This window comes from Paroedura picta, chromosome 5, assembly GCF_049243985.1.
Source record: "Paroedura picta isolate Pp20150507F chromosome 5, Ppicta_v3.0, whole genome shotgun sequence".
In the NCBI taxonomy this organism is placed as follows: domain Eukaryota; kingdom Metazoa; phylum Chordata; class Lepidosauria; order Squamata; family Gekkonidae; genus Paroedura; species Paroedura picta.
In genome coordinates this window covers 48,300,079-48,311,419 of record NC_135373.1, presented here as the reverse complement: position 1 = coordinate 48,311,419, position 11,341 = coordinate 48,300,079, and the positions used below count along the sequence as shown (strand labels likewise).

The window sequence follows — 11,341 nt, the reverse complement described above, 5'->3', positions numbered from 1 at the left end:
GCGGTCTGCCTTAAGTTCCGAGGCGCGGCGGTTCGGGTCGTGATCCCGGAAGTGTTGTGCCTGGGCGACTCCTGGAGGAGCGGGAAGCGGCAGCCGCAGGAGGCGGAGATGGCGAGCTAGATGGCCGGCGGGGCGTGCGCGGGGCTCACGGAACGGCGCCGGAGACTGCCGGGGCTCGGGCTGCAAGGGCTCGCCAAGGGCTAGGGGGCAGTCCGAGGCGCCCGCCTGCTTTGCGGGTCGCCCAGAAGCCGTCGGCGTGGAGTTGCCAGCTGCCAGGTAGGGCCTGGAGGGACGGGGGTGCAGCTTTCCCGAAGGGAATGGTCGTTTTGGAGAGGGGCCGTGATGGCCTCGTATGCCCGCTGACCTCCTTTCTTGCCCCAAGCGCTTTCTCTCCAAACGCGCCCCCCGCGCGACCTCCCTGGTTCTTCCCGCGCCTGTTCAGGTTGCTCTCCAGCTCCTCTGTAGCCGAAAGGGACTCACAGCCGCCTGTTGGACCTAGCCAATTCAACTGTGAGTCCCTTTCTGTCGTTTATTTCTTAAAGAAGTTAGCACTTTCAGGACCAACAGTGTTTTCCAGGATGTAAGCTTTTGTGATTCAACGCTCAGTTTGCCAAATGCAAAGGAGAAGGTCAGAAGGTGGGAGGGGTGTTCTTAAGAATGACCACTTTGAGTTAAAATACAGAGAATGTGGTGCAGGACAATAGACACCCCCCCCCCCCAGTAAGGGTTGAGTAGGGATATAATATTCTTATCTCATTGCAGATCCCAGTTTTTAGCACTTGTAAGTAATATGTGTACCTTCCTGCAATCAAATTAATTTATGTACTTTTGCATGCTGATTCTAGCTGGACCCTCTTGGCAACACTTCTCATAAAACCTTTGTGGTGTTGTTATATTGTATTGTTTGCTGTTACAACTTTATTTGTTGTACTATTTAATTGTTACAACCACTGTTGTTAATATTGTATGATTATTAGTGCAGATTGTTTCATGTATGGTTCATAAGTTCAATGTTAACCGTCCTGGGCCTCCGGGGAGGGCAGTATATAAATATAATAAATAAATAAATAAATGGATCCACATCCATTTGTAGAATTTTAAAGGCAAGAGATGTTTATAGGTGGTTTGCCATTGGCTACCTCTGCTTAGCAATTCTGTATTTCCACATGCTAACCAGGGCAGGCCATAGTTTCTGAGATCTGATAAGTTTGGGCCAGCCTGAGCTGTTCATGTCAGTTTATGAAAGCTTATATCTTGGAAAATCTTGTTTGTTTTTAAGGTATTATTGGAATCTTGTTTTGTTCTACCACTACAGGTTAACATAACTACTTACCTGATACCAATCAGTACAGCATTGTGTAGGACTGGTGAGACCTGGATTCACATCCCCATTCGGCTCTGAAACCTACTGTGTTGATCATTAGCTGTTCACCAATTCTTAGTCTACCACTAACCTAATTCACAACAGTGTTGCGTAAATAATATGGTTGGTGGGGAGAAACTTTTTGAAGAAAGGGTGGGATAGCAAACCACTAAATGAATAACTGTATATATTTTGCAATTTAAGTTGTCATTTTGGGAAACAGAAATTGTTTGTTTGACAGAGAGGAACTTCTCTAAGTTCCTGAGTGTTCTAGTTTGTCCATCCCCCAACCCCAGGCATGTAATTCAATAGCATGTGGGATCGCTTGTGTTATTTTTATATTTAGCCAGCTTTTCAAGGGACTGACATCCTGGAGGGATCACATTGGTTGAAAATAGACTGCAAGATGAAGTTTAGAAATGGTTTAAAGATTTTAAAAGACAAAAATGTGTGAGGGGAAAGGTAGAGGACAAAGATTAGTTTGACACCTGTTTTTACAGGCCTTGTCAATGTGCATCAAATGGCACTGGACAGTGGTGCATATATATATGGACTATGTAAATTAAGTCAGTATTCTTGCTCAGAGGAGGGTGATATAATCCTACCAGTAGGTCTCCAACAGAAGCCTAAGTGTCCCTTTTCAACAGCACTACAAGACAAGCTTGCTTGCATATACATTGACCTTGTTTACTTCGGGGGGTCTCCAACCTTTTTGAGCCTGTTGAATTCTGACACAGAAAATTGTTGCTATAGGAGGCAGAACAAACCACAAAAATGTTTGTGATCAACATGATTCATGAGTAGCAGGTGGATTGGATTATATTGCAGGGTTCTAGTTGCTCACTGAACCAATACACAATTTTACCATGGTAGTTTAGATCAATGGCACTGTAACTAATGTTCCAAGAATCAGATTTAGGTATTTCCCCCCGTAATATATTCCGTTTGAAGTAAAGAAGTAACAGTGGCTGTATTGACGTTCAATTTACCCATGTTTAAATTCATGAACCTGGCTTGTGCTTATGATCCACCCTTTTTTAAGGATATTTCACAGTGAATAGTTTAAGACCCGTTCTGGTTCACCCACGCACCGTAATTTGTGTTCATGGTTAACTTGAGCTGCTTTTCTCTCAGTTTAGAGTCCCCAGTTTGTGGATGGAAAATGAGCTCTCATTAAACTGTGTGGTTGCATTCATATCATAGATCAATGTGGTTATTATGCTCCTCAGATTTGGGTGGGTCGCTGTGCTGGTTTGAAGCAGCAGAACAAAGTTGGAGTCCAGTGGCATCTTGAAGATCAACAAAAGTTTTATTCAAGGTCTAAGCTTTCATGTGAATGTATACTTCAGATGTATATATAACCTATACATACTTTTCTGTATCAGAAGAAGTGTATTTGCACACAGAGGCTCATACCTTGAATAAAGCTTCTTTGGTCTTAAAGGTACTAAAGGGCTCAAACTGCATTATGTTCCTTGTAATGGGAGTGGCGAGAAAGGAGTAAGGTGCATGTGTGGCCTTTCGGGCACAATTTAATTTATAGGTATATGGGACATCCCTCAGAACTTCTGTCCTGTGTGACAACTTTTAGTACATGTGGGAATTATAAGCATTTGCAACAGGAAAGGTCTGTAGGTTAACGCTGACTGTTTATTTGCAGGAATTTTTTCCCTTTGAAAATGGCCTCTCCCTTCACTGGTCCTACAGCAGTTTCTGATGTAATTAAAGATCTAGATACTCAAATAGCTGTAAGTAAGTTAGCTTGCTCCCCATGATATGGCATGCTAGCATTGTGGTGAGAAACTGCCAAGCGGTGTTACCTTGTTCAATTTGGTTGTATGCCAAGGTTGAAGTGTGATTATGGTAAATGAAATTCTGCAAGAATCTCTTGCCTTTCCCAGTAAGTTTCAAAAATACTTGTCAGTGTCATTTGGCCCATGTTCACAAATACATTCTACTTAATTTAAGGCATGAACTGGCAAGTGCTAAATTCTAGAATGGGCCTGTGTAGACTACTTAGTTATTGCTTTCTTTTTTGGAAAATGTCAAAGTCTTGCCTTTTTATAATTTTGTTCTGTTGAGATATAACAAGATATTGAACTTTTTACAGTTGGCCCTTGCCCATGGGGAAAGTAATGCATTCCTTCACATGACTTGATGATAATCCAGAATGGGGCACTGTATACACATTATTATTATTATTTTTATTTTTATATTTATATCCCACCACTCCCTTGCGGCTTGTGGCGGGTAACAATATCCCCTGCCTAGTAACGATACATGGTCTTTTTTCCTAATATTTGCTTATCTGATTTTTTTTCTGTCTTGCTTCTCAAATGCAACTAGTTCTGTGTGGCTTATGAAGATAGCTAGAAATATGAAATAATATGCATAATAAAATAATGATATATACCTAATAGTCAAAACCTTCTGCTGTGTTATATCTGAGGTTATTGGGGAGGATGAGGGAAGCTAAGCTATGAGATAGAGGAGAAAGGTTCATTTTATTAAAAAGTTCTTTCAAAGTGTCACTTCTGAAAGTGGGAAAGGGGCAGAAATGATGCAGAGGAATTCAGGAGCAGGAGCCACAATAGAAAACTGATTAGTAGAAGAAAGCACAACAAAAAGGGTCAACAAGATTAGAAGCAGCAGAAGAAAGGAAGATGGGAAGGGGCAACAATTGGGACAATAGAAGATCCAGCTTTGGTGATTGACTTTAGTTGGTATTGAATGAAGCTATGCCTTTCATGTGGCATGCATTAGATGATACTCATACTTTATACCTGCCAGCTATTTATAGAAACAATTATTGCTAGTGTATATTAACCTCCAGGAGAGTAAGCTAAAGGGTGTGGTGGCTGAGTACTCTCCTGAATACCTGAGTATTCTCCTGAAGCAGCTGTTAATTGGTGATAGCTCATGGTGGAAGTTTATTCATTGATAGAGCAGGAAATGGAACCCTGATATTCCTCAACTTGAACCTGATTCTGACCTCCACTCAGTATTCCCTTACTCAGTGCCTGTTCCTTTAGATTTTGGGCAGACCATTTTTCACAGGTTTTTCTATAAGATTAAAAATTTGTCTTTGTTTGAAAGTGGTGATCGTTCTGGGACAGGGTTTTCTGCCACTGCATGGACTTCTCTGCCAAAATATGTTGAACAGAATGGTGCATGATTATAACATGGATTGAAATTGCTAAGTATGGTTCTTTGTGTGGCTTAGTACTAACACAAAATGTGTTCTGTTTTATTTAAACGATTAAATGAAGTAGATGATTGGGGGTGGGGGATGTTTCAAGTTAATAGCCTTGCTGTTGGGCTAGTATATGTTTGCATGTTTTTATGATAGTAAGGTGAAAGTTGTAAGGAAAGGTGCTGTGCAGAATAAGATAGCATAGCATATTAGAAAAAAGTACATGTTGCTCACGAGTAGTGTTCACCTCTAACACTCTCAAATACAACTCAAAACCATAGTTTGATGCTACATGAGCATCAAAATTAGATGTTCTCCCCTTGCTCTGTGCTTTAGTTCCTGCTATTATGTGAAGCTTTTAAAACCAATGATAGAATTATGAGAAATTGAGGTCAGGTTAGACTAGTCTTAGAGGTCAACTTTTTGTAGTAATGATGCTCACCAGGGTTATTCTTGTATTTAATTATTAATATGCCACAACACTTTTGGTATCGTTTCAATAAAGTCACAAGAAACAGTAAAGAAGCAGTGATAACAATAGTTAAATGAATTTGGTCATTAAAATTTGAAACCCTGAAGGCTGAAAAATGAGCCTGGGTTCTACATTTTTGTGCTGGCTCCCCATGTCAAAGAAATCTGTCAGGGTCTGGCTGATGTGAACCCTCAAGGCAAATCATAATTGTGGAGAAACATGGTTTGCCTAGGACACTTTAAATGACAGATTGGTTTGTTGATAATCATGAAGACAAAAGGGAATTAAAAGGGAAGGTCGCAAAGCACATGTTTTGGTGAGTCTGAACTCAGCCTTTTTGTAATTTGGGTAACTGATTTGATTACAGATTTGAACTTGATGGTCTGAACCGCTGGCACATACAAGATGCTGGCATTCTAAACTGGATGGGATAGCTCTTGAGAAAGACCCCTCTGAATTCTGAACTATTGTTGGAATTAATGTGAGCAGGGCCATTCTTAAGCAAAACCGAGGGGAGCCCAAGGCATCACCCAGAGTCATGGTGCTGTGGAACACTGAATCAGGGGATGTTCTCCAGAAATTGTATGTTGGGAATCATGGAACATGTTAGTGCTCATCCAGAGCCTCGGGTGTTCCTCTGTTCATAGAGGATAACTTCCATATAGAGCAGTGGTCCCCAACCGCGAAGGCCCTGGCACTGGGCCGCGGCTCCCTCTCCCTGCCCCCCCAGTAAGAAACTTCCCAGGCGGCCCGGCAAGCTTCTTACTGTGGGGGGGGGGGAGTAGAGGGAAGCAGGGCCGCGCACGCGCAATGCACATGTAATCGCCCTCCCTGCTGCCACTGGTCCCCAGCCTGAAAAAGATTGGGGACCACTAATATAGAGAGACCAAAGGATTCATGCATTATGTGAGGTTTGAGAAGATACACTACACTGTACACTAGGCAGATGTGACTGAACTGAGAGATCATAGACATGATTTAAAATGAAGTGAAATGAGTACACTGATTTAATTGAAAATGCAGTTTTACAGTGATATGTTTTCTGTGTGAACAATGCCAAACTGTAAGATGGCTAAGCATTCAGTTTGAAACAAATGAATAGCACAATTAGTGATGTCCAGCTGTCGCTAGAGCTGTGCCTTGGGAAACTTTATATTCTCTTCTCTCAGAACTTCAGGTGGGGCAGGAGTCCCCATGTTTCAGGGCCCGGCTAAAGATCAACTAACAGCTCACATTTGCTTTTGGGCCTGGCAAATATTGGGAGGAGGGGCTGCCTTGAATGGCTGGTATGAAAGGTTAAGAATAAACTACTTGGATTCATAGGAGGAATAACAATACTCAGGCTTCCAAATTGATGGTTTGCATACTGGGTTAGTGTTAATTCTAGGAGGGAGGTCTTACAAAAACTTCTCCCTACCTTTTTTATAAAGTGGATAACTAAATGTGATGTAGTGAGTTGTTTCCCCCCCCCCCAGTGATTAGTGGAAGCTTATTTCTCTAAATGGGTATCCAAAGATTTCATCAGTTTGAAACATCTGGAATCCTGCCTCTTAGGAATAGCTTTTAAAAGGCTATCTTTACACCACCTCTACCTTCTAATTCACTTTCATTGTTTTTAACAATGGGCTTCTGTTTTTTCTCCAGCTGATTGGTTTAGGCCCTCACACTCCCAAGAAGAAGCAAGATCTTGACAAACTCTATGATCTGAAGGCTAAAGCCCAGCAGATTATGAACCAGTTTGGTCCGTCTACCTTGATCAATTTTTCCTCAATCAAGCCAGAACCTGCTAGTACTCCCCCACATAGCTCCATGGCAAATAATACCACTGTGGCAAAGATGCCTGGAACTCCTAGCAGCGGGGGACGTCTCAGCCCTGAAAGCAGCCAGGTAATTTTGTTTTGGGTACTGGGAAAATGTATGAGTGGGGGGGATAATTTAAAAAGTTGAGCTAATGTTTGATTTCTCTTCACATCTCCCCCCCCCCCCAAGATCTTAACCAAGAAGAAACTGCAGGATCTGGTCCGGGAAGTGGATCCAAATGAGCAGTTGGATGAAGATGTAGAGGAGGTAGGTCTTTGTTAAAGTAGGAGGCCAGTAAGGAGAAGTCACACGGTTCTTTGGTACACACTCAAATTATTCCTTTACGGGGCTGGACCATTCATTTTGTATGTGTTGATCAGGTGATAAGGCCATCAAGCACATTAGCAGTATCAGTTGGTGGAAAATTAACCAGCTTAATTTATTGGGAAAGTGAGAAACTTCTGAAACTGAGATGTCAACCCACCACTGAACACACCTGGGTTCTTTTGTCCTCTGTTTTTGACAGATGCTGCTGCAGATTGCTGATGACTTCATTGAAAGCGTGGTGACAGCAGCCTGCCAGCTTGCACGGCACCGCAAATCCAACACCCTGGAAGTGAAAGATGTCCAGTTGCATCTTGGTAAGCTTCTCCTGGCCAGGGCAGAAATTATGGCTTTGTGTCACTCCCTTGGGCCCCTCTCACTCCATGGCGAGCATTTTGTGCCTCTGATTAATCTGGCTGTGTCTCCAGATTGCTGCAGACTTCCTTTCCTGTTTATAAGACAGGATGGACAAAATAGTCTGATGTATGCAGCAAGTCATTGCTTGCAAATGGGAACTGTAGTGGTGGCGGCCATGAGGAAGAATTGACTCTGTGTGTGACAACTGTCATACATACATGGCTCCTTCAAAGATGGTGAAAAGGGGAGCAGTGGCCTTTCGCATCATAGAGGAGACAAAATCCAGAGTCTAGGGAACAGAGCCTAAGGAGATGTTGTGGGAGAGTTCATAGACTTGAACAGCTTGAGCATGAAGGCACACTTTGATTATTCCCAAATTTCCCCATTGGAAGGCAGAAATGAATTGTTTCTTTAACCTGTAAGATCTTTCCCACCTTGCTGTTGCTCTGCTGAAAAGTGGATGCCATGCTGGTGGGAAGGACTTGTGTGATTTCTCCTTCCCATGTGGTTCCAGTTATTTCCAGCAGCACTATGGGGTTGAGTTACAGCAATGTGGCTCCCGCATAACTGTTATAATGTTTCAAAGGAGACCCCCTAGTTCACCTTCCTTGCACCCATGGGTGGAATACATTTGCTGTCCAACCTCCAGTCCAGATCTTTGAGATGGTAGCATCTGTCTTACAGGGACCACTCAGATCCTGTGAAAAAGCAATGAATTAAAATAGAGAGAATCCAATTCCTGTCAAAGCAACTGTTTTATTTCTGCTTCTCACTATGTAGTGCTTACAACCCGGACAGCAGGTGGTGCTTTAGGCTTTTTACTTCCTAAATAGGGAACAAGGGATGTTGGTCTTACCTACTTCCTGTGTGCCTACTTACTGCCTCGTCTCCCACCTTTGCTTTCCTATAGAGCGCCAGTGGAATATGTGGATCCCAGGTTTTGGTTCCGAAGAAATTAGGCCATATAAAAAAGCCTGCACTACTGAAGCTCATAAACAGGTAAGGACCCACTGTCTAAGGACTCACCGTATAACCTAAAGAAGATGCACTCTGAAACTTCAGGCAGAAGTCTCTGCTTGGTTCAGGCATGTGAGTGCCAGAAGATTGTGGCTTGCAGGCCATTCTGGTGAGAGGGGGGAAGCACCCCCAGTGTGTTCAGAAATCCAAAGGTACAATTGAATGGTGTGGGCCTTCTGCCAGCACCAATGCAAGGTAGAGACTAATACCTTGCCTGCCCATTTAACTGGCATCCTATTTCAGCTCAGCCGCATCAATGGTGACCAGTAAGATTTGGGGGTCTTGGAGGCATCTGAGTACTGTTATGATGAAGCCTCCGGAAGAATTGGCCTAGATCCCATTAATCTAGCATTTTGCTGAGACTCCATGTTCCTGACTCATGCTCTTGTTCTTCTCTTTACAGAGGATGGCATTGATCCGCAAAACAACCAAGAAATAATGCCTGGGAAAGGCGAGGAGATAAAAATGGCTTTTCTGGGACTGGGAAAAAGGAATCTGCCTCTAAACTGTGACATCTCTATGCCATCTGTTGGATGGTTTATGCTTTATCAAGAGGCATCTATTTAATGGTGCTGCAATATCTGACTTGGAGGGGAGATCTGCCAAAAGCATTAGCCCTTGCCCGCCTTTCCCCCTCCCTGGTCTCTCTCCCCCAAAGAACACAGTGTATCTCTTGAAACACCAACATTTTTTCTGACTCCAGCGGTGATTTATGGTGTCTGGGATTGTCCAAGGGACAGAGTACCTTGGTATTTTGAGGAACAGTGTTAGAAGCAGCTGTAGATGTTTTTGTTTCCTTCAACTCTTTGTAATGTCAGTGTTTGGATTTGTTTCTTTAGTAAAGAAATTATGCACCTAAAACCAGGTCATGGCACCAGTTATGAAAAACACATTACTGAGGGCAAGAAGGCTGGAGCAAGAGCTTCGGTCTGTCTTTAAAAAAAAAAAAAACCCTCTTCAAAACAAGCTTATTTTGAGGCTCAACATCAAGCAAGAAAGATGTTGAGTTCTTATTTTTATTTCTCTTGGAATGCAGCTGCTTGGCTCTCAAAGGAGCCACTTAACAGTGAGGCCCGGAGCAAAAGGTTCTCCTAGGATGATTGTTCAGTACCCAGCACACGCAGTGTTAATCAGCAGATTCTGGTTACTGGCTAATAAATGGAAGATATCAAGGCTGTGCTGTATCTACACTCTCTATGGCTTGTTAATCTCTCCTCCAACAGGGTGGGGAACAGTTTCAAAGGGTCCACCAGCCTCTCCTTCAGTGTTTGATCTCAAATCAGAACACACTCAGGTGTGTAAAAAAAAGAAAAAAAAAGGCTTAGTCAGCCACAATGCCTTCTCAGGACCCCATTTAATGTGTGAACAAGAAGTTGACGTCAGTGCCCACAAGCCTGCAGTGCTGTCCCTTTATAGCATAACCAGCTGTGAATGTGCCTGTGTGAGTGAACTGTTCCCCCCACCCTCAGGCTCCTTACATGCTCTTGTTTTAGAAGTCTGGGTCATGTTTGCAGAAGCAGTCTTGTCAATCCTTTACCTCCATATTTATCCAGATTACTTTTTAAATCTTCCTACAATTACCTACACTTAAATGCACAATCACATGGGAAGGTTACACAGCTATCTCTTGCCCTGTGTGCCTCCAGCATGAACTGTCTGTGTCTCCCCATGGTGTGGTGAATGACAGGTATTATGGCAGTGTACAGAGGTGTCCCTCTCTTTTCTAAGCCCATATAGGCCAAATACTTTAGGAAGCTGGCAAAACTCTCATCCTTACTCATAGTACTAGTCTGAGGCCCACCTGTTCTGTTCTAGTTAGCGCCATGACTCTGGTGACAAATCAGCAAGGCAATGAAATTTCCCTTATCCAGATGGGACACTGGGGTTTTTGTGTTTTCAGTTTTCTTATTTAACCTGGCTTTCCCTGAAGGAGATCTGCTTTAGTGTACTTGTGTAGTAATTCCACCACGTGGCTGTCTCTGGCAATGCTTTGAAGTAAAGGCTATGGACTAGTACAATCCTGTTGTGTGTGAAATAGTTATTTGCGAGCAGTAGTGTGCACTTAAAATGGTGTTAAATGTTTTTGCCCCCTTTGAAAGCAAAACAAACTCCTCCCTCCAGAATGATGTTCATGCATTCAGTTTTTTTTATATCTTTGTCTTCTGAAAACCAGCAATATGGCTTGGGCCCTTCATCTTTCAGAAGATCTTATATGTTCCACTGGCTCTAATATGTAATTAAAGTCCATAAAAGGGTGGAGGAGGCATGATGTTCTAGAATATCACACTTGCCTCAATTAGTCCTCTACCTCCCCCCTTTATTGTGGGAAGTATAACTGTGATATGCAAATACAGAGCTCTTATTCTGAGTATCTGAATTCTCTTTTTTAAAAAAAATACATTTTTACTCCCTGGGACTATGGAGATAAGCTTTGAAAATCTAAAAATGCTGGAGCTGGCTTAAACTGGGATTTCTAGCAGGTCTTTTATGTCTTCCATAGTGTGTGAGATATTCCCCGCAAGCTGCATACATTGTAGAGGGACACAATTTAGACAGATTGTAGAATACAGTTTGTTGTTGTTGTTTTTTTGTTTGTTTTAAAAAGCATGTGTACACAGCCTAAATTGTGTCATGTAACCTGAACTTATAGTTACGCAGGTATCCAGTGGTGCTGACTTCCAGGTGTTTGCCCTTAGGCTTGTAATCGTGGCTTCAGAACTGCCAGTTCTACTCAATAGATAGCTGTGCTGAGTCCCCATTCCCCCCCCCCCCTTGCAGTGTTGATTTGAAAAAGCTACAGTGGACTGCGTTCAGC

At 42.8% G+C, this 11,341-nt stretch overlaps 1 protein-coding gene across 2 annotated transcripts; it reads left to right on the top strand.

The window, feature by feature from the left end:
• The first annotated feature begins 20 nt into the window (after positions 1–20).
• On the top strand, positions 21–10,544 carry TAF12 (TATA-box binding protein associated factor 12). 2 transcript variants are annotated; one of them, XM_077337778.1, is made up of 6 exons: positions 21–276; positions 6,673–6,915; positions 7,018–7,095; positions 7,355–7,469; positions 8,420–8,508; positions 8,930–10,544. In XM_077337778.1, the coding sequence occupies exons 2-6, from the start codon at positions 6,757–6,759 to the stop codon at positions 8,963–8,965; spliced, it is 477 nt and encodes a 158-aa protein (XP_077193893.1). In that variant the 5' UTR covers positions 21–276; positions 6,673–6,756; the 3' UTR covers positions 8,966–10,544. The 2 variants fall into 2 exon arrangements, with proteins under 2 accessions (XP_077193893.1, XP_077193892.1); XM_077337777.1 differs by lacking the exon at positions 21–276 and adding an exon at positions 3,019–3,111.
• The last annotated feature ends 797 nt before the right edge of the window (positions 10,545–11,341 follow it).

What these genes read in the sequence shown, in the direction of transcription:
- TAF12 (XM_077337777.1), top strand. Translation starts at nt 3,043, where the DNA reads ATGGCCTCTCCCTTCACTGGTCCTACAGCAGTTTCTGATGTAATTAAA. An exon ending in ATCTAGATACTCAAATAGCT is followed by an intron (nt 3,112 to 6,672) that starts GTAAGTAAGTTA and finishes TTTTTTCTCCAG; the next exon opens with CTGATTGGTTTAGGCCCTCA. An exon ending in CTACTGAAGCTCATAAACAG is followed by an intron (nt 8,509 to 8,929) that starts GTAAGGACCCAC and finishes TTCTCTTTACAG; the next exon opens with AGGATGGCATTGATCCGCAA.